The 22,835-nt window shown below is 51.6% G+C and overlaps 1 protein-coding gene across 2 annotated transcripts; it reads right to left on the minus strand.

Annotated features, from left to right (window-relative positions):
- Positions 1-1,944: 1,944 nt before the first annotated feature.
- On the minus strand, positions 1,945-22,587 carry ITPRIP (inositol 1,4,5-trisphosphate receptor interacting protein). 2 transcript variants are annotated; one of them, XM_027459900.3, is made up of 3 exons: positions 21,745-22,587; positions 17,607-17,710; positions 1,945-7,324 (listed from the first exon to the last, which is right to left on the minus strand). In XM_027459900.3, the coding sequence occupies exon 3, from the start codon at positions 7,309-7,311 to the stop codon at positions 5,662-5,664; it is 1,650 nt and encodes a 549-aa protein (XP_027315701.1). In that variant the 5' UTR covers positions 7,312-7,324; positions 17,607-17,710; positions 21,745-22,587; the 3' UTR covers positions 1,945-5,661. The 2 variants fall into 2 exon arrangements, with proteins under 2 accessions (XP_027315701.1, XP_027315702.1); XM_027459901.3 differs by lacking the exon at positions 21,745-22,587 and adding an exon at positions 17,828-19,406.
- Positions 22,588-22,835: the final 248 nt, after the last annotated feature.

A 22,835-nucleotide genomic window follows, 5' to 3' on the forward strand; every position in this document is an offset into this window, starting at 1 on the left:
TTAGGATTTTTCCCTCCTAGAGCAAATTTTGCTGATTTGCCAAGATGATAAAATGCAACAGTGAGGTTCGGCTGTGTCTGGGGTGGAATGTGCACGTTGTTTAGCAGTGTGCAGTAATGCTCTATTTTGAGCCTAGGAGGGTGCTAAAATGCAGCTTGCAGTAAGGGGCTGATGTATGGAACCTTTTCTGTGCTGATCACGGCCATCTGAGCCCAGGACGTGGTCTGAGGCAGCACGTGCCACAGGTTTGTGCCTTAGAAGCATCAGTCTTGGCAAAGCTGGTGGAAAAAGCCATCTCTCCAGGGGAAGTGGAGCTGAGAAGGGGGCACCAAACAGCCTCAAGCTGCATAGGGAGGAGACAGTTTCCTGTAAACTGCAAGCTGTGTGCATGAGTCACCTACGTGGTCATGCAGCAAAGGCGTAGGACAGCTGGGAATAAAGGATTAAAAAGTTACCTACTTCAGACCACCTGAAGAACCAATGGAAACCAGCAGTGAGAGACTACGGCTTAACACTGTTCTTCATGCAGCTTTCTATGTTTCTCTTTTCCCAAAGGATGCCTTTGTGCCTTTTCTCCTGCCACTTCGTTATCAGAAGGCAGCTCTCAACAGGAACACGCGCTGGGCCAATCCCCAAGTTGGAGTGTGGCAGGTTTTTCCTCTACACTCATCACAGCCTTTTTCCATGTCTGTTTAAGCTTGGAAGTAGAGGTTATCTCCACTCACAATAGCTAAAGCAGGAAGATTAGTCAACCAGTTCTCCTTGTGGGAAGACAACTCAGATTTTATAACCCATGCCTTCAAACCCAGGAGGTGCCTCTCGGTTCCTTTTTATATGCTTTATGGACCTTGGCTGCGTTGTGCTCGTGTGTCCATGCTCTGGGTCAAATTTTTCACCTTAAGAGCTGTGTCAGGTGTGGCTCTGACAGGAGACAGCGTGGGTAGAAACCTGTGTGTGGACAAGCCTTGCTTTTCTCTAGCTTTGCCTACAGGAGCTTCATATCATGGAGGTGATAAAATAACCCACCCACAGCCCTGGAGGTGAGCCGAACCGTCAGTAGCACGGTGCTGACAGTGCAGAACCTCTGGCCATGGGAGCGCCTGTGTGGTGGCAGCCAGACAGAGCTGCTGTGCATCACTTACTGTGCATCACTTGTGCTCACAGGCACAAGAACCGTCCCAGGGCTGCCCTGTCCTGCCCGGCCCTGCCTGGTGCAAACTGGCAGGGAGGAGACCTGGAAGGTTTTAGCACGCAAAGTGCCATCCTGAGGACTGGGGAAATCCCTCTGTGCTGTCTGGTTCCTAGCACAGGACTAGGGAGTACTGAAGGGCAGGAGCAAGGTAATGGGTTTTGTGCCTTGATGGCTGTGGGGATGAGGCAGGCTGGTACTGGTTCTGCTTCACTCTGCCTGCTGGCCCATTGGGGTTTTAATCTTTATTCTGTGCACAATTTTTAAAACCAGTGTCAATTTGACATTTTCACAAGCTCCTAAATGCCTAAACAGCAAGGGCCGTATTTAAATGTTTCACCTCTGCATCTTCTACATTTCTGCCTCAGAGCAGACCACTAAAGCTGTGACACCCACTTTCAAGATAGAAATCGCTGATCATTTTTTCTTTGGCCACACTCTAGTTTCAGCAAGATTCATAGTTAGTTAGAAACTCGGTGCCTTAGTAAAGGCAGCACCTCTGCAAACTGACTGGTAAAGAGGATTCCTCTAGCTGAGCTGGAAATTCAGGAGCTTTTTGGTTCAACCAGTAAGGTCAGCGTCTACCACCAATATTCATGGCTTCCTCGTTCACATTACATCCTACTCTGGAACAACTTCTACTTGGGAGTCTTATCAGGCTTAATGTGCTAGGATTGCACAGGGCATATTCCAGCTCTATCCTTCTGCTGCCTCAGAAACCTTTCTTGGGAAGCTAGAAATAAAACAGACTACGCTTCTTTAGATTTTGTACAAGACTTTCTTTATTATAAATAAAGCTGCATGAGAAAATCTATACAAATTCAACAGTGTCCTGCTATAAAAGCAGCAGTTTGAGTACAGCATCATGAATCAAGGAAGAGCTTAGTTTGGAGGGTTTTGATGTTATTCCCCATTGCAGTTCACTGCCAAGGTAGCTCTTTGTATTACAGTTTTACTTCTGAACTAACACATTACCCCCCAGAAAAAAAAAAAAAATCCTAAAAAAAAAGACAGGTAATAAATAAAGCAATTTATGACATAAAATCCTATGAGAAGAACTAACCCCTCAGTGACCAGCAGCTAAGCTGTTAAAGGTGAATTCTTATTTCTTCACCACTGGGAAAATGTTGCAAAGGCTTGGCATTACAAAAGTACAGTGAATAAACACCAAATCCTGCTGCTAGGATGACAGATAAGGTTTGGTTTGTGGTTGGCACAAAGTGAGGAGTGAACTCCCAGCAGCTCCCCTTAGAAGACATTCAGCTCCTGAACAGCAATAATAACTTAGACCAAGGCATTTCCTAAAGGTGAATAGTTCCTGAGGCTATGTCGCAGATCAGTGGGTGTTATCACCACTGCTAATTCTGTTGCTTTGAGAAAACCTGTAATAAAGTATTAAAACCACAAGTTGAGGGTGGAGGGAGTGGCTGGAAAGCAGCAGAAGGCACTGGGAGTTCAGCTGGGTAATTCTGGTTAGCAAATAACAAGAGCAGCACCAAAAGGGGGCTGGGATGGGCAGTTTACCTTTCCTTAGGATCTCCCGTAGGCATTACCAGGGATGCGCATTTGTTACTCGTGTCAAGCTGCTTCTCATGGATGCCCAGCAAGGTGTCAATCAGGGCAGCACTAAACATGGGGGCACTGAGAAATCTTAGAAGGTTTTTAGCAGCAAACAGCTGATGAAGCTGTCTTGCCTTACAAACCTTTCTAACGAAATGTGAGCGTGGCCTTTTACTGAGAGGGGCAGTACCTGGTGGGCAGATTTATCACAGGAGAGACGAGCCAGGGAGAAAAGAGGAGAGAAAATGCCAGAGCATGATGTTCTTCACATGGCAGCTCTCAGCTGTCATGCTCCTAGCCTGAACGCACAGACCAAATCTTGTAAAAGGTGCTCAGGGTGAAAGGAGCACATGGCATTCATGTAGGCAAATTATGCCGAGCAATTTGCTTTCAGGGAAGGCAAATCCATAAATACCTTGGCTCAGCTCCGGCTTGGGTTCAGCTAAACCCCATGGGAACACGTTGGGGTGAGTCTGGGTTTAAAAGCAAATGTGCACACAAATAGAGAAAATGAAGAACAAAAGATTCGACGCACTTATCAGTGTAGGTTCCCTTTGAGCCTAAGCAGCAGTGCACTGAGGTGTGTAAAGACAAGTTTAGGCCTGTGTACATGACTGTAGGACTGGTGTTACGCAGCTTTGCTCTGCCATTTTAAGAGAGAAGTTAGATTATTCTGTTAAACAGCCTTTTCTTCTCATCCTCCCCCTGCTCGACCTTATAACAAAGTTATTTTTCAACCCTGTGTGTCATTTCCTGAGAGACGGGGGTCACAAATTTGTTTCTGTTCTTTGGACAGGCTAAATTTAGATGCCTGACAGGAAGCAGCAGAGAATTTTTCATTTCTCTCCGGTTGGGCTAGGAACACATTTAGAAGCAGCTCAGACCACAACTGCTCTGGTACGACCTGCCTGCAGGCAGCCCATGCAGACTGTCAACCTGAGCAGGAAGAAACAGCAAATTGCTTGGGTTTGCAAACAACTGCTGCAGCTTCCAACGTAGCCTCCAGTGTTCAGCCACCCTCCCTGCGCCTCTGCCTGTCACTACCTGTTCGTTGTGTCCCCTGCGAGTGCTCCTGCACTCTTTCCCACTAGGGAAGGCTTGCTTGGTTATGCTGATGAAAGCCAGGGGCTTACAGCTCGTTAGCGTTAGCAATTAGTCCTGTCCTGATGCTCTGCCAGCCCTGGCAGTCTCCCAGGCACAGATGAGCCAAGACTGTCCTAATGGCAGTAGCTACCAGCCTCTTCTCTCCCATTTTGATTCCTGCCCCTTGCTTTCTGCTCAGACTTATTACTTAAGCACCCCGCAGCTGCGATGGTAAAAGCCAAGGGGAAAGCAATTAGAGCAAAGAGCTCCCTGTCCCCACCACTGGGGAACCAGGAGTGGAAACGGTGCAGAAACTGTTCCTCAGTGGTGCGGGGACAGACGTGAGCAGACATCAAGGAGCTGGTGAAATGGTTCGTACAAGGAAAAGGCAGGAGAGGCCATGTCTTTGGGGAGTTTAGCAGCAGACTGGATAAGGAGCCGTGTGCCAGACCCTGTCCCTAGTAGTGATATGAGGTTCAATCTTCTGTCTGATGCATGGGATAGATGGGATTGACAAAAAGGAATGCCATCAGAAAAAAGATGGTTTGCTAGCTGCAGTTCCCAAGAGTAAACCCCATCAAAGCAGCAGTCTTCAGAAGGATCGAGGAAGCCCTGTAAGGAGTCAACCAGGTAGCTTTTACCTGGCATGGAAGGGATAAGAAGACACATGTAAGCAGCTGCAGAGATTGCACTGCCAATCTCTGCTGTGTGTGCACCTCCTGCATCCCTCCTCCTAACTTGGGGCCATCCTGCACTCATTAAAACCATGCTGGGAGAGCTGCACTCCCATTTGGAGGGTGATCGTTTACTCCTGGTACCAAACTCCTGAGATTGGGCTCATTACAGAGTAATTTAGAGGAGTTTCCTCTTTAATAAAAGCAAAACCTGCAGCAGTCGTTTCTCTCTTTGCTGGTTCTCAGACTTGCTGCCTGGAGATAAGGAAAGCAAACAAATAAACCAAAAAGCCAGAACCCAGTAACAGCATTTCTCTCTTATCTAATGTAAAAAAGGTTCCTGGTCGTTTATCTATCTGTGGAAAATGGCTAAGAATAAAACCCGGTAGCTGTGTTACCATGAAGAAAATGGAAGACATAAATGAAATGGTCTCAAGACACAGGTCCTGCTGCTTGCTCTGCTACATTCTCCCCACTGAGAAAACACATGTTGTGTCCAGGAGTGTTTCTGATAGACAGGATGAGCCGTTTAAAATAGTGCTGCAAGCCCTATCAAAATGCCTTTTCTAAAAACCACAGTTCCCCTTCAATTAAAGAGCAGTGCTGGATTTAGAGATTTCTGCGTGCAATCAGGATTGTGTGTGACCTCAGCAGTGATGCCTCCTTCTCCCACTGGCACTGAGTCTCACTTCCCATCGTCACAGAGCTCCTGCTGCCTGCAAGCAGACAGGCTCCTGCAGCCCCAGGATCCCGTCTTTGACTCCTCCACCCTTTTCTTATCTTCCCCTTCCAAAGGAAATTAAGTATTTGGCTGCCACCACCATTGCATTGTAGGCATCTGAATAAATTAATTACTCAGAGTTGTTTCTCATCACCACCGTAGTGTGACTGAGGCACAATATAAAAATACATCCTTAGCTGTGTAAAACCCAGCCAGCACACCAGTGGAGCAGAAACTTACTTTTCTACCGTGCCTTTCAGTTTCTCCCTATTCTCCCCCCATCCCTCCTCCCTTCCTGCAGACACCACGACCAGGACAGGCTCAGCTGCAGACAAGAAGCTGCGCTGGCAAGGCCGGTTGTCTCCAGGAGGCTTTGAAAAGCTGCCCTCTGGACTTGTGCATAGAGGACCAAGTGTTTTTCCTGCTGGCTTTGGTTAAATGGACTCCTTATGGATCCCATTGGTGTGTGCAAGGGGAATGTGCACCGTGTACTCGTTGATCAGTGCAGACGTGTTCCTGAGCATCTCGTGGAACGTGTCAACTGTCTTTCTGTAAACGTCCCTGTGCAGCACGAAGGGACGGAAGAGGTTGAGAGGCTCGGCTCTCTGGAATGTGATGGGGAAGCCCAGCTCTGCCGGTACCTTCCCGTTGCCAATGAAGAAGTGGTAGAGCTTCTTTTCGTGCAAACATTTCTCCAGGAATTTCAGCATGTCCTGGAGCCGGGCCTCCAGCTTCTCCGGGGCCCAGTCCTGACCAGGACGCGCCTGCAGCAGATGCAGCAGCACTGTCTTCAGGTGGTAGTTGGTGAGCCCGCTCGGGCCCGTGAGGCTGCACTGCTTCCCGTGCAGGAAGGAGAGGATCTGGAGGCAGCTGATGTGGCAGGCACCGGCCGGCAGCGTTTTGGAGATGAGCTGGATGAACCTCCTCTCGTACACCGCAAAGGTGAGGAACCAGCGAGTGCTGGAGGGGAGCTCTGCTGCCAGCTCGTTGCGAGGGAAATGGGAGATGAAGTAAACGTCTGAGTTCTCGTACTGCACCACAGGGGTGAGGTTGAAGGCGACTGATTTCCCTGACCTGAATTTTATCTTCAGGGCTCCCGGGGAGTCCAAGAGGCTAAAAGACAGGTCGAATTCATACTTGTGGGAGATTTTGTTCCAGGCCTTGGTGACTGCGATCTGGAACCACTTCATGACTTGGTCAGCATCAAGATACTGAGTATTCTTGAAGCACAGGAGGTCTTCCATCTCGCTGCTGGGCCTGGAGGTATTGCCTTGGCTGTGGAGAAGGCACAGCATATCTTCCCCTAGTTTAGTCTTGTCACAGATGCAACCCGTCACATCCTCATCTGCCCTGCATACCTTGATAGTGCCGTAACCTTGTTCATCGGGGGGAAAATTGTCCCCGGAGCACCAGATCTGGGAGCGGAAGCAATACGGCTCTGGGGGCGCGAAAGGCACTATCAGGTCACAGACAAAAGGTTTCCGCACCCTCCAGTTCTCGTACATGCTCCCCACACCCATGCAGTCCTCCACTTCCATGTCAGCGTCCCGGTTGCAAACGCTCCTCAAGGCCTCCAGCAGGTCGTCTGCAAAGCCCTCCACCATCTCCCGCATCCTGGCCATGTCGCCAGTGGTGCCCAGGATTCGCTTCTCGTAGAAGCTGGCCAAGGTGGCCTTGTCGGGGAAGGCCACCCCCTTAAATGCCTTCCCCAGGACAGCCATGTCATCCTCTTCTGCTCCTGTGTCCTGCCAGTTCCCCTCCTGGAAATCCTGCCTCCAGAGCTCGATCAGCAGGAAGATGACCATGGAAAGAGCCGTCCACATGTCCCACGGGACCTTTTCCTCTTTGATTTCCTCCACTACCTTTGCTGCCTTCTCCAGAGCCTGCTGTGCAGCTTCCTGGTCTGCGATTTCCTGCTCCAAGCGCAGCTTCTGCAGCCGAAGGCTCTCCTCCCGCTCCTTCATCTTCTGGATGATTTCTTCCGTGTTCTCGGGGACAGTGCCATTCTCTTTAGGGAAGAGGAACGGGTGGTTGATGATCGCTGTAATCACCACTAGGCACACTCGGAAGATTCCCACGGGCATGGCAGTTCCTTCCCTGAAAGAGAAAGAAAGGCAGTGACCCATGATTTGGAGCGTATTCCCTTAAGAAGAAAAAATAAAACAATTCCCACTTGAATAAAAGCTTTGGCATATTTTCTAACCCTGAAAAAGCTGCTTGAGTTCCTAAGCCAATGCCTGTTCCTACAAGTTACCAACTAAGCTTCCCAAGGAGACTTTATAAAACTTTATTGGTGGCTGGTGAGGATGGAGGGATCTTTCTCATTGAATAAGCTTTGAAGGACACAAGTGTGACAGCATTTGCTACCCTCATCCCACCGCAGCTCTGCGGGACAGCGAGGGAGGGCACATCCTTCTCCCCTCCTTTGAAGCTCACAGGACAGAAAGGAAGAGAAGCAGGAGGGACATTGCCAGACAAAAAAAGAGAAGGCTGGAGATGAGCACCACTTGCCCCAGCATAGGCTGGAGGTGCAGTAAGGCAGATGTGGCAGTGGCAGAGGCAGGGCTGTCCCAGCCGCAGCCAGCTTGGATCAGAGCAATGTGCAGTGCAGGCAGCCCCGATGGCACTTGGGTTCCTCCAGGGCTTGCACAAAAAAACTCACACGGTGCTCAGGACAATGCTGAGTGCCCCTCCCTGCGTAACATTCGCTAACAATCCTTTTTTTAGAGCCCATGCACAGATGCTCGCCCTTACCCACTGCTCTGGAGATGGTTTGCTGGCCTTTCTTGTCCCTTCTGCACTCACATTAACTCGCTAATTCATCGAGCAATGGATTAAAGCAGAATTAATGCCCAAAGCTGGGCATTGCAGTTATTCTGTGAGCTCTGTGCCTGGCCACACTTTAAAACTAACCTGGGCTCACTCCCCATTGCCAAGGGCTTTTATCAGCTTGCCGGGGCAGGGCAGGAAGCGCTGGTGATTTCCGCTGCTTCGTGCTGTGCTCCTTCAGGCTGCGGGCGCTTTCCAAGCTTCAAAATAACATGGCCAGAGGCCAGGGGTGTCCTGCTGCAGTCCTGACTGGGACAACATCGCTCCTGTGCCCTGCTGGGCCCTGAAAGAAGCCTTAGGACCTTCTTGTACCCTTCGAGAGTCTTCCATGCCCAGCTGTCCTGCTTCCAGAGGCTGCCTGCCCCAAGGCTCTGCCAGCAGACAGGGGCAGCCCAGAAATCCCACACCAGCACTGGCTCAGCTGAATTCATTCTCATTTGCACTGGCAGTCCAGGATATCCCCCCCCTGGTTTAGCAGGAGGAGGGTAGGGAGCATGTACGCCTCCTTTTCCCCCAGCCAGCTGCCATCGAGCTCTGGAAGAGGCTCAGGATGGAAACTGGAAGTGAAAACATCTCCAGGTAGCGTGGATTTGCAAGAGGCACGTCTGTTTTCAGCCTTAACAGAGGAAGCTCAGGTCAAAACTGCCCTTTCACTGCTGTAGCTATTCCCAGCAGAAGATGAATGCACACATGAAGCCCTGGAGGTCGGGGATGCTCAGTGGGCAAGGTCAGCTGCAAGGGTGGAAGGGGCAGAGCGTTCCCACATCTCGTCACAGCCAGCTTTCCTGGCCAACGTGGAAAGACCGAATAATACAGGTGAAACCAGTAGCACTGCCTGCTGGGGCGGTCCGTAACAAAGGCTGCTCTCTTCACTCGCTTTCAACTTCAGCCCAAGCCATTTAAGCCTGATAAAAATATTTATGCTTGTGCTGGCTGAGACAGCTTTGGTGTGGGGAGGAGGGAGGGAGCCCAAATGCTTCCCAGCTGGAGACTACCAAAAAGAAACACTATTGTTTCATCTACACATCATCACATTTAGTGACGTTTCAGTCTTAAAATATATATATATGTATGTATTCAGGAGGTTTTAAGCAGCGAATTCCCAAAGCAATCTTCAGCCTTTTCTGGCCCTGCCAGTTTGTTGTTTTTTGTTTTTGTTTTTGTTTTTTTTCCATTCAAAGCACGGACAATGCCCAGACGTGGCAATAAGCTTTCATCTCGCCCTGTTTTGAAGGCCCTCCTGCACTCCTGTGTGCAAGGTGGAGAGCGAAACAGCGCAGGCAGGAGGAATGCTGGGGTGAGCAGCACGTGGCCCTGCCAGCCCGATGAAGACGGCTGTGCCAAGCTTGGTGCCAGCTCACCGCCGAGCAGCAGTGGGTGCTGGCTGTTCAAACCTGCCTCCGCACCAGAGGAATTGGTTTCCTCCTGGGCTTTTCTGTGTCATTCACTGTTTCAGTGGCTGGGCACTTTGCAGATCTTATGGTTATGATGGCTCCGAACAGGCCTGAGAAGTGAGGGGGCAGGCACCGTCCCCGCTCCAGCTCAGGGAGATAAAAGCAGCTGATAGCCCTGTTGCCTGATGAGAAACAACCATCAGTGGCATCCTCCAGCAGGCTGTACATTCAAAGGCTTCCCCAGGAGCACCTGCAGCCCTCCATGCTCGGCTCCCAGGCAAGTTACACCCATCCTTTCAAGCCTGAAGCAGCCTCCCCTGAAACTGCAGCCTGCATGTGCCCTGAGCCCAATAACCCTCCATCTTCTCTGAGGACACAGGAGAATATTTCCCTTTCATTAATCGCCCTTCTCCCTCCCCAGGAGATTCTCATACCGCCCGATTTCTCCTCCTTCCCCCCCACCTCTTCTATTCTGAGCCATGGGAAGCAAAGCCCGCTCTGGCTGGTGTTCAGCAGTAACCCGGGCAGGAGCGAGCTGAAGCTCTGATTCTTAAATTAGAAAACCCAAGTGAAGGGACTGACTGTGGTCCAGTCGTGCACTGAAATACACCGAGACGTCATTAACGACACGCTTGATTACTTCCTGCGATTCGGCTGACACAAAAGGCGGCGCATAGGTGACTGCCCCAGTGTGCTTCACTTCGGTAGGCTGCAAGAAAAGCGGGGATTTGAAGAGATGATAGCAACTGCAGCTGGTTGGGAGCGTTTTTCATTGAAAGCTGCCAAGTTTTCAAAAGCAGAGCTTTCAGGGGAACAAATATAATGTTTGAGAAGGTCCCTGAGGTCTGTAAAGGACTCTGCAGCCTGTTGTACTAGACAGATGGATCGTCCAGAGCAGCCACTGACCTGCACTTGGGCTTTTTTGCTGGGAAGACACAAATCCCAAACTTAATTAGTGCACTTAATTACTCAACCTCACACCACTGACACTGCTGGTTTTCTATGATCTCCTCATCACTGTTCACAGAGCAATCAAAAGGCCTTTGCTGGCTCAGGGTGGAGAGTGAGGGTGGTTTTCCTTTGAGTTTATGTATAAAGCTTCAGAAATGGATGTGCTGGATAGATGCTCATGGAAAAAGACAAGGGTACTACTAGAGGGGGCAACACACTGCTGAAAGGATCAGTGTGGTGTCTGCCATTAGCTGCTGGACGTTTGCTCAAATTTTGCCTGTTTTACACTAAGAACAAGAAAAAAGATTTTAATTTTACATGCACACATTCAAGAACAGAGCACACATCTCTACCCTTGTAGTCTGATCATTTACTCGGGATGACAAAAACTTCTTTTGAAAGCTCTCCTCCGAATTCAGGAGGGGCTGGCAGTAATTGAAGTTTTGGTCTCCTTCCCAGCCCCTGAAGCTGCTGCCCTCATCACTTGGCTGCCTTCAGGTCAATACTCTGCTCGCCTGTTTGGACCTGGGCTTCCACAGGAATCAAGGAATTGGCATTGGAAAGACTTCAGTCAAACCTATCTGGTTCTTGAGACTATTTTTACTAAAGAAGCACTTTCTGGGGTGGGCAGGGTCCGAGTACTATTTTGGTGAAGAATTTCAGCCCAGGATCCAGTGAGGTTTCCTCCCAGGGCCAGAACTGGGAGGCTGTGGGTTACCCGGTGTCACGGCAGGATGGATGCTGCCAGCAGAGAAGAAACTGCACCCAAGAGGAGAAACTGCACTGCGTCTCCAGACAGGAGTTTCCAGGTTCACCAGAGTCAGCCAGGTGGGGCTGCCAAGGTGCTGGACCCTGGGGGAGGCTGCAGGGCCCTTGTGGCTGGGGCAAACACACACAGCCCACGTACTGGGACAAGCCCCAGGGTGACAGAGGGTTTATTGCACCAGTCTGCTCTTCCCACCTGCAGCATACGTGTTAGCATGTATGACCACGTCTGGTTTCCACCCGGGGATGTCTCCTGGCACAGACAGCAAGAGCCCAGGGGCTCAGATGAGGATCCTCAGCTGGTTTCCACCGCCCAGACCCCACTGTTGCAATGAGAAAACATCCCCAGATGTGCTCAGAGTATCCTGCACTTCCTACTCAGGCCACGTGCCCGCTGGCCTTTGTTTTGCTGTCCGAGAACACGTCAGCCCTTCGCACCACCCGTGAACATCCCGTGCCAGTGGGGTCAGTCGCCCAGCCCCAGTCGGACATCCTGCCCAACAGTGGGCTTTCGGAAGCCGTACCTTCCTCCCGGGACAGCAGGTCAGCTATTTCCAAGGAAACGCTGATGCTCATCCTGTGTACGGGGCTGGGGAGCCCTCCCTTCCCACCGGCCGGTGGACTCGGCTGGACAAGCACCTGAGAGGCATCACTCTGGAAGCAGCCCAGCTCCCACAGGACCTGCATGTCGTGGGCTCCACACGAAGCTCCGCATGAGCACCGATCGTGCCAGCACCACTGCAAGCAGAGGAGTGCCCTGCCTGCTCTAGGGAGGATGGGGATTCGTTCTCATTTCTTCCACTCATTCACTGTCTTTGCCATCAGGAAGCCTTTCCTCACGCTTCATTAACTCTTGATGCAGTTTGAGCCCCTAGCTTTCCAGTGAGCATTGTGAGTAAAAGCAGGACAGGCTGTTTCTTTTCATTTTGCAGGACTTAAAATATTTAGAGGCTCTCCCCTGCCCTCCTGCTTCATCTTTCTCTGCCCACGGATCTGTTTGTGAGATGTTGCCATAATATCCCATGGCTCCTCTTCCTCCGTCCCCAAAACCTGGATAGGACAAAGAGCTCCCTTTCTGGCGCATACGGAGGTATTTACCATCTAGTGCTCTTTCCCAAAACCTACACAGATACAGGACTTGTTAGATTTTCAGTTTCATCAGTGCACGGGGGATTTTTCTGGGTATTTCTGAGTCACCATTTCATTAGCAGCATGCCATACCTGTGTGCACAGAAAGAACATGACTCTGGCCCTCTCCTCCTGCCACCAGGAGCTGTCAGCCACCATAAAGGACACCTGTAAAAGCTGCTAAATAAACCCAGAGCCACGCCGTGCCCTCAAAGCACTTGCTGTCTGTAAGGCTGGACACAAGAGGTGATACCCACAGAGACCAGGAGATAAACCAGCACGAGGAGGATGTTTCTCAGCATCCTGCCTGTTGCCTGAATGTCTCTCTGCTTTTTAACTGTGCAAGCCAGCTCAGCTCTTGCCAGCAAGCAGCACGTGGCAGCCAGTGCAGTGCCTCGGGTTCCCCCCTCTATGGCCAGGAAGGGTTTATTACAAATTGTAACAGGCTGCTGGCTGTGAGGGATGCAGGAGGGGAAAGGTAGGAAGTGTGTCTGTGGCTCCCACCCACGTACTGGGCTGTTGTGGTAGGATCCCGGCCAGGAACAGCTTGGCTTTTTAAGCTGAATAAATTTTATCTGTTAATTGAGAGGAGAACAATTGGAGTAGACCGAACTTTTATGGTTTTAGGAAAAGAAAAAACACATGCCAGGACTAAAAAAGAAAAGAAAAGTTGGCTTACCAACCTCGGCAGCTCCCTCCCCCTCAAACCAAGCGCGATGGGAGCCAGGTACTTCCCTTGCACAATCTTTCATCAGCACAGATGGTCACAAACAACAACAACAACCCCCCTCTACCTCACTGAAGGGCTGTAATGTCAGTGACAACGTGAGGAGCGATGCCACTGCACTCGTGCTGGCTGGCCTCCACCTGGAGCTCACGATGGGATCATCCCAGGAGCTCTGGCTGTCACCCCCTCAGATACACGGTGGCTTATTGGTCCAGGCGGAACAGTCACCTCGTGGAAGGGTGTGCGAAGACAAAAAGGGATAAATTGCCAAGATCTTTGTTCACACCTGCCCTCCTTTTCCCGGTTAATTCTCAGCAAGGTGAAGAAAATGAAAGCAGTGTTAAATCAGCCAGCAGTTACTCCGACACTCCTCACCCTTCAGCATATTCCCTGCATCCCTACGCACCCAACTTCACTGTGTGTTGTACGTACATTGATACGGGTGCTTCAGTATGATAGGGGCTGCAGGAAACCTTACTAGAAAGTTGGTTTCCCAGCAGGGATACACCATCCCAGCTCATCCAAGAAGAGCACACGTAGATACTGGCACAGCTCAGATGTGACTTGCAGAATGATTGTGGTTTATGTGTGACAAGGAGGTCCCATGGCAGTCACGTAATGAGGAGCTTTTATATGCTACAGACAGTAGAAAGCACATGCCTCTAATTGCCAAATGCTTCCACATTGAGAAGCAAAAACAGCAAAAAAAATTGTCATTGTGGGCTGGAAATTTACTTGGTCTGAGGTCTCCCACTCCATCCCAGTCCTGACTCAGTGGCAAAGCAATGCAGCTGTGTCAGGAGCCCTGCAGGCCCCCAAGTGTCTGCTTCAACAGGGCTCAGAAGCACTGGGTGAGCCTGGTGGTCTGTGTGATATTGGAGCATTGTTTTGATAACTGGTTGCAGCTGCTTGTATTCAAACAGTCGGGGAGGAACAGTATTAAAAAGCTGGCTGTGGTAGCAAAAACGTCACCACAGAAATGAAAAGCAACGCTTTATTCCATTGCCTAAAACCCCGGCTTTTCTATAAAATACAAATATAGTTCCTTAAATAAAGCAAAAACACCAGACCGTGGAACCCCTGAAGGGCTGGGCGGAGGGCGTGGAAGGAGAAGAGAGCAACAAAGAGCGATTTTGCTGCAACACTTCCTCTGTTCTCACAAGCAAACTCACTGCTCGCACAGCCTTTCCTCTGCTTTCACTAGGACACTCCCTGCTCACAGCACACCAGCACGGGCAGGAAGCGTCAGGCCCTCTTCCTTCATCGCGTAGTGGCTCTAGAAGTGAGCAGGGGAAACAACACAAACACTCTGGGAAGCAGTAAGCCCGTTCTTGGCTCACTCCTCATAAACCCATGGACTGCCAAGAGACACGCACGCACACAAATATCTTGGCTGCAGAGCACTGCTGGCTATCCCCGCTTCTCAAAACTAGTTCGGATGAATAAAAACCAGAGGAGAGAAGCAAAGCCATACAAGAAAACAAACCGTCCCCCTTCTGTGCGGTATTTCCACGAAGCTCATCCTTCAGTGGTCACCAGCTCGGGGCCATTTGCACCCAAATGAGTGACTCAGAGCAGCCGATTGCTGCACGCACCCGGACGTAATCATTTCCATGTGCCCTTCGCTCAGCCCCCTCTGCTCACCAACAAAGGAAGAGATCTTCACGCTCTTCCTTTCCCTGAACTGTTTGTAAACTGACTGCTGGGAAGCAAAACTCTGGAAGTGTTTAATGGGGTAAGAGTGATGCAACTTGCAGTGCTGCAGCAAAAGACCCAAACGCGCATGTGAGGGCTGTGAGGACACGTGGTTCTTATTTGGGATGTGTGGGGTGAACCCAAACGCTTGCTTCCTTTATAACATAAGCACCACAAAGGAGGGCTTTGTTTGAGAGCCAAGGGGCAGGCTCTGCACGCTTACAGGCTGCCCTAGGATGTAATGGGAACTGTGAGTCATGGCTGTGGGGCCCCTGCTCATGGGCACAGAAATCCCCTCTGCAGCAGCAGTCAAGGAGCTTAGCTTGGGAGCAAAGAGCTCCCAGCTCTGTGTGGAAGACCGAAAGCATCCAGGACCAGCAACAACTGCAAGGCTGAGCTAAAACACGTGCTGTGGGTGACCTGCAGCGCAGGCACGTCCCTCTCGGTTGGCATTTCCTCCTGTAACTCTTTAAGAGCCTGGGATCACAACCCGCACCCGTTCCAACAGCACGAAGCAGCCTCGGCTCAACGAGGAGCTGGGATGGATGTCAGCCAAGCACCTCCTGACTGCCTTCTGTCTTTGGTTGCAGAGGAGCGTGGCCTTGATAATTAGACGGGGCATGGCTAGCTCTTGAGGTCGGACTGCAGCACAGCTCTGTGTCAAAAGTCACCTGAAGAGTCAAGGTAACTCGTGTCACCGTGTGTTACAGCAGGGGAGAGCCAGCTGAGAAATTCCAGCCACCCAAAATCCAGAGCCCTATCTCATCCTTGCCCCTCCTATCCTGGAAGAAAAAGGTTTTCTCTGTTTATCACCAGTGGATTGCCATTGGCAGCTTAGAAGCAGCTGTACGACAGAAAATCAAGAAATCTAGAAATCACTTTTTTCTAAAACCAGTGGCAGTCAGGTGCCTGAACATTCAGGGGTAAATGATTTAGGGGGTAAGCATCTTGGATCCAGATACACACAACCACAAGCCTGTACTGTGAGCATGAAGTGTCACAGTTTAGGCTTGAGAACATCTCTTAAGCTCCACCTCCTGTATACATTAACATTCTCCCAGAGCTTAAAAATAGGCATATCTTGCATTGCCCTGACAGAGCAATATGTTTTCTCCTGCCTACACGCAGAGCCTAAGCTGCCTGGATGGTTTCTGGCAAATCCCTGCTTTGCTCTGAAAAGCTTCCAGCAAATCTCCATCTCTGCATCACAAGACAGTCTAGACTAGTGCCTAACTACCTTGACCTGTAGGAATTTCCCCTCATCGCTGTGTGTACTTTCTGCAAAGGAAGGTGTAAGCCCTAGTGGGGTTCTGGCTCACACAGATGAGAGACACCTCCCCCCTGCAGGCAGCGTGGGAACCTTTTGCTCCCACTCCCCATCAGGTGCACTCCGACATCACCAAATCCTCTGCGATTCAGAACTGAAAACAAGGCATTTGAACTGTTTCATCGTTTTCATTCGATTTTTTTTGGCTACAAACTGCATCTTCCTAATTGACAGCACCCACCATCCATTGGGGAACCCAGATAAAGCCACACCAAGGTGGCTCAGCTGACACCTTGGAGCTAAACACATCACTTCTCTGCTCAGGTGTAACAACCTTCTCTGCGTGCTCTTCCCCCTGGTTCTGAAAGCAAAGGAACAAGACATTTTCTCTCGCCAGGCAGCTGAAGTAACCGTATGAATCAGACTGTGCCTAACAGCACTTAAATTCTGCAACAGTTGGCCTCAGCAGCCCTCGTCCTTGCCAATACCACACTCGGTTTTTCCAAGCCGCATGCATGGCAGTGGGGTGCATCAGATGTTTGCCCTGCAAATGCTGAAAAAGCATCTCTGCCTTGAGGCAAACGTTGCTGATATAAATAATGTGCCGGATCAGCCAGAAAAACCTGCCTCTGGAAGAGGAATACTAATGAAAGGTGGTGGGGGGAAAGGAAGAAGAGAGAGATCCTCATTTACACACGGGTGATGGCAGTGGGCCAGCTCTCACAGCTTTGATCCAGGCTGGTGGAGGAACATGCCAGGGAATGCAGTGAGCTGAGCTCTGGAGGAGCAGAGTGGCCATCTGAACGAACTGGGATGGGAAAAAGGGGGACAGACACCACCCGACGCAGACATGGATCCAGAAAAAATAAGGAAAAAAGCAAAATCACATGGAGTACGTGAAGAAACAGGTACTGGGAGCTGCAGCAGGACACGACAGCAGCCAGGATTGCTGCTCTGGCAGCTGCCTCTGCCACCAGCCACGTTTCTTCCCTTCCCACCACTGTCTGCAGCCACACACTCAGAGTTTCCCCAGGTTTCTCAGGGATCCTCAGACAAACATCATCTGGGCAATTAAAACTCTGCTGTTTTGTAAAAGCTGCTGCTTCACTTTGATCCAACCACCTCTACCGTCAGCTCTGATCATCAGGAGGCTGTCCAGGCACTTCCAGGCCTTGGCCTCCCCTCTGAAAGCTGGAAGAAGGGGGATGTAGCTCTCCGTGGATCTGGGAAAGGGAACTCCAGCCACTTCTCCTGTGTGGCAGCAAGTGTGACAGTAGCTGCTGTCAGCAAAGCTTGGACCTTTTGGTTCCCATCTGCCTTCTGACTAGAGCCCAAGGTACCAAGCAGCCAGATGAGGGCAATTCTAGACTGAATGACAGAAGCAAGAGGCTTTTAACACTGAACCTCCAAACTGAAGACATTTCCCAATTAAATCTTCTCAGTATTGCTAGACCTTTGCAATGCTGTCAGCCCCTCGTTGCTGGAAACAACACCGGTTCCTAAAACATGAGCCACACCACTTCCCTTCCAGCACTTCTGCAAGGCTAAAGATCTCCTAGCGAGAGCTGATCGAGATCAAATCACGCCAAAACTGGAAGGAAGAATGACCCCTGGAGCACTTACCTGCTGTGCAGCTTTGCAGGTGCTCATTAAGCTTCACATTCCTCCCATCGCCGCGCTGAGCAGGCTCCGCGCAGTCACCCACCACTGACGCCCAGCCAGGAAGTCTGCAAAACGCAGTGAGAATGAATGAGGAAGTTCAGGCAGGAGATGGGTCCGTAACGCAGCTATCTAAATCAGGCATTGATTAAAATAGAGATTAACTCCCCCCACCTCCTCCTTACCTAGCACAGTGATCACAGAAGCTCAAGAGACCTGAAATAATCTGCTTTGAAGTGATCAGGGAAGAGTTAAACCTCGGCTGCTCCCACGAGGAAGTGTGTGAATCATGCCCTGGGTCCTTCTTAAGTACCAGGGAGCAGGGACCTCCCTCCTCAACTCCATCCTCACCCACCAGCCCTTTCCTTTTCAAATGGATTAGGGTCAAATTAGCAGCTGTGTAAGGGCTGGGATGGTTTTGCCTGGGATTGGTTTGTCTCAGAAAAGGCACTAGCTGCTGTAAGCAGCTTGCGAGGTAGGAAGACTTGCTAGGAGAGCTGATGTGAGAAACAGAAAGCACAGGAGAAGAGGCAGGAAACAGGTCTGAGAGCAGGCAGGAAGACGTGAAACGCAGAACCACAAGATAAACTACTGTACTTTACAAGGAGAGGTTATGAAATTTCAGATGAAACAGGAAACGGAGCGAAGCCCTCTGAGCAGAAGCAGTTGAGCGGTGCGATGAGCAGACGGGGTCACCCAGCAGCCACCTCCCTCCCAGCCACTTCAAACCCTCTGAGTGCCTTGATCCAACGCCTGACGCAAGCTGGAGCAGCCCCTCCCCGGGCTGAGATGAGCTTTGGAGCCAGGTCCTTTGAGGGCCTGGTGTGAAGCCGATGTGCCTTTGCTCTCCTGAATTGCTTCATGTCGGCAGCTGCTGGGGATGGGGTTGATCAACCCTCCCTCCTCCCACCTACCTGCTCTGAGCAGACCGCGTGTAGTTTCACTTCTCTGCTTCCCTCTGCAACTCGGAGCCCAAACTGAACAACCAGATGGAGCCCTGACGTCCTGATACCTCTGCACCACCAGCAGCACGCTGTGCCAGCACGGCAGCCAGGCTCTCCAACCCCACAAGGGCAGGATCTAATATCCCAGTGGATGTTTGCTAGCCCTCAGGGCCTGCAAAGTCTGCTACCGTGGTGGCTGGAGGCCAGCAAGGTACAGCAGGAGGTTCTGCTGGAGGAAAGGAGCGAGGAGCGCTGCGCTGCCAGGCGGGGAGAGGAGCAGGGAGCTGCTTCTAAGGGACCTGCACGTTCTCACTTCTTAAAAAAATATTAAGTCATAGAACTGCAGTCAGGATCTCCCTCTGCTATACATTTACAGATGTTGGAGGAACCCTGGCTGAGGTGTAGATCACAAGCAGGTCCCTGTCAGTAGTGGCTCTGCATCCTCTCGCGCTGGCACAGACCTCCTCTGGCTTCCTCCATGGTGTTTGCTCTGGGGCAGCCCTACACCAGAGCTTCCTCTCCACATCAGAGATCCCAAACGCCCCTGCTCCAGCGAAGCTCAGCAGCTCATCTGGCCTTCAGGACATGGCGGTAAATCCTGTTTGTTTTGCTGAATCCCTGGCCAGAAGAGCCCAGCCCCGAGGCAGGCTCGCGTTCAGCAGAGAATCAAGGCGGCTCAGCCACCTTGGCACGGCCCACACGTGTGGAAACCAAAACAAGCTAAAAAAAGAGCCCTGCCGCAGCTGCACCCCTGGGCTGGCTCTCTCCATCCCTCCGCTCACTCAGATCTTGGCTACCTGCCTCCCTTCCTGCTCCCTGTGCTGAGGGTGAGCAGGGAGAAGGTTTTCAGCTGAGCCTGAATCCTGGGCTCCACGGCTGGGCACGCGACGATGCTGCCCAGCACGCGCCCTGGCCTGGCTCCCTCCCTCCCTCCAGCCTGACAGCCAGAGTCTCTCCCTCCCTCCACCACCCGGCAATTACATGTCAGGATGGAAAGTACACTGCCTGGCAGCAGAGCTGCTTTTTATCAGGGTAAGTGGATTATAAGAACACTTGGGAGAGAAAGAGCTGGCCCACCCAATAGCCTATTTTAAAGGGGGGCTGAGGGAACAAGCCAGGAAATGTTTTTTTTTTCCAGCTCCTTTCTCCACTGAACCATTGCTCTGGATTGTAATTGCAATTCCACAGAGCAGGGAGTGCAGGATAGGACAGCACAGAACTGCAGGGAGACTTGGGCAGACTCCTTACAGAATTCATGCAGTTTATCAGTGTGTCCCAGAAGAGCTGCTTCTTAACACTCACCTTGTTGACAGAGGCTGAATTTAGCTTGAATTTTGCAATGAGTAAATTTGTTTTAGGTGAGATACAGATGTGTAAAGAGAGAGCAAGAAACCAAAAAATAAACCACCCCTTTCGCTGGTGCACTCATTGCACTCAGGGAACTGAGTTTTAAAGAAAAAAAAAAAAAAAAAAAGGGAAGAAAAAAAGCCACAATGTAACCCAGTAAGTGTGCTTTCTGATATCACTTCATTTGCATGAATTTATTTGCAGGCAAGCCCCAAGATACTGAATCAACAGTCAACAAGTAACCGGTTGCTAAAGCCAGACTAAGATTGTCCTTAGGAAAGCCATGCGGTTTTTGCATAAAAAACAAACTCAGAAATGAGTTAGATCAGCACACTGAACCCCAGAGCATCGCATTTCTGTGGGTCAGGTTTCCTCTCTCTATTGCTCACTGCCACGTAAGGAGGGCTGCAAGCACAAGCAGACCTCAGAGGCACGCAGGAGCCCTTCTCATCAAGGAGGGAACCAACAAAACGTGAAATGGGAGCGTGAGGCACAGTGCTGGTGGCCCCAGCCATCACTTGGCCTGCAACCATCACTCACGGAGAGCAAACTCCTCCAGCCCCTGAGCTGGGCTCTTCAGTCTGACTTGTAGGGACTGGGGATAAAAGGCTGGGCTTGAAATACCGCAGTGCCCAAGCAACAAAGAGAGGAAGACAGTTAGGTGGGGAGGGGCCAGCGAGCTCCTGACAAACAGGTACAGCTCCCTGGGCGTGTGCAGGTACCCGGCTCTCCCTTGCACACACCGATCGCTGGTTTCTCTGCGCCCTGGTCATGCAAAAAATAAAATGTCATCTACCAGCAGGGAGCCAAGAAGCCCTCGGGGCTTCACCAGTTCTGACATGGGCTCTCTGACCTTTGGCAAATTGATTCACCTCTTTCCACTCCAGTGGCCATCACACTTAATGTGTGTATTTCCCATACAAGCAGCAAGAAGCATCTATTGTGCTGAAAACAAGGCTGAAGAGAAGGCTTTAAGTTTCCATGCCTAATTTCCAGGCTCTGCTTTTCCTTAAGGACTGAAGGACGCCTTTGAAGTACATTAAGGCAAACTGGGAGCAGTAGGGTTTTAAAAAAAAAGATGTCTGTGAAGGGAAGCAGCAGTCAGAGCTGCAAAGAGCAGCTCTGGGATCCTCAGCAAACCAGCCCCAGTACTGCCTGCCCGGCACCTCAGGGCCTTGCTTGGCAGCCCACAGCAGTGCCCTGGGCATGGTTTAGGCTGCTGGCACTCGGTAAAACTCCACCAGTCGTAGCGTTCCCTGTTACTAATGTTCTCTTAGGGACACTGCTGGTGCTCACCTTGCCTGGCCACGTAGCAGACCCGGATAGCAACACCTCCAGTCCTCCTGGAGGACTTGAGCACGGCAGTTCCCAACAGAGCTGCTTCAGCAGGAGGCTGCTCCCTGACTTCACTCTGATCTGAAGACGGGAAGGCCAGCGAAGCCCCGGCTCTGTGGCAGTCGTACAGCCCAGGACCCGCAGCATCGCAGCCCTGTACCACCACCACCTTCCAAACCAGACACACGCAGCCGAGCCCAGCAGCTCGGCCCCGAGCCCAGCTCCCTCTCTTTGTGCTCCTGAGCGGGACGCGGAGCAGAGAAGAAAGCCAGGAGCTTTGCAACCAGCTGCGCCCAAACCACGCTACCCCGGGACAGAGGCAGCGAGCTGGGGGCACCCAGCCCTCACCGTCCCCGGGACCAAGCCTCCCACCTCCTCCAGCACCTTTTATCCCCAAAAAACCCCGGCGATACCCTGCCAGGAACCCCTTCCCCCCCAGCAGCCCGTCCTTTCCCTTCCCGACCCCCGGCACTCACCGGGCTCCGGGCCGACCCCGGCTCGTCCCGCAGGCGGCTCGGTGAGGCTCGGTGAGCTGCAGGAGGGCCCGCCCAGCCTGTCCGGAGCGGAGTTTTGCTTGCTTTTGCTTTTTTTTTTTTTTTTTTTTTTTTCCTCCTTCCCCTCCTTTAAACCACCCCCGCCAGCCCCAGGGGCCGGCACGCCGCGGTTCGCAGCCCCAGCTCGCCGCCGGCTCCCCCGTGAGCTTCCCGGCTGGTTTTGCAGCGGGGATGCAGAGGGAAAGCGCCCATTTTGCCTCTCGGATGCCTGCTGACCTCCCGGGGGTCCAGCCGGGGAGCTGTGGGGTCAGGGGCCCGCCAGCCCCCCGCTAAACCCCGCCGGGGGCACGGGAAGGGGGGCTCCGGTGTGGTGAAATGGCTCCTTACGGGTCGGGCCGGGGAAAGTTGGCTCCACAGCCAGCACTTCCACCAAAATGCTCAAGGAACCAGCTCGGAGCAGCAGCACGGGGACATCTGCGTGATTTGGGGCCCCAGCCCTTCGCTGAAGCCTTCCTCCTCCCTCCTCAGCATCACAGCCCTCTGCCAACGCCGCCTTGGCGAGTCGCGCGTTGTGCACTTCACCGCTTGGCTTCCCAAGGTTCGGGTGGTAGATGTGCTCTACATGGCAGGACCCGCACTGCTGAGGCTCCTCAGGATCCAAAATACCAAAATATCACCGGGCAAACGTGGGGGCACAGCTCTGCGCGACTGCTTGGAGGTGCCAAGTGGGGCTGGCACGGCAGCCCGCTCTTCGAATTTCCTCAAGTGCTCACCAAGTAACTATTTTGATGTTATTTAAAGGGCTGAGTTTTTAAAAGCGTGGTATGGGTATGATTTCCTAAGCGTCTGAATCGAGTTTATTCAGGTTTACCGGCAGCCTGGGTGTTAGTGCATTCCTTTCCCATTATGCCACAACCTAAGGAAAGCATCTCAAGCACAGCAGCGCTGGAATCTCCCCGCGCCGCGCTGCAGGACTCGGCCTGTCTCGGAGCTTCCCCTGGGAGCTTTGCAGAACCAGCAGGAGTGAAAACAGATCCTTCTCCAAGATCACAGAGATCCGTCACCTAAACCAA

The sequence above is a fragment of the Anas platyrhynchos genome, chromosome 6 (assembly GCF_047663525.1).
Source record: "Anas platyrhynchos isolate ZD024472 breed Pekin duck chromosome 6, IASCAAS_PekinDuck_T2T, whole genome shotgun sequence".
Taxonomy (NCBI): domain Eukaryota; kingdom Metazoa; phylum Chordata; class Aves; order Anseriformes; family Anatidae; genus Anas; species Anas platyrhynchos.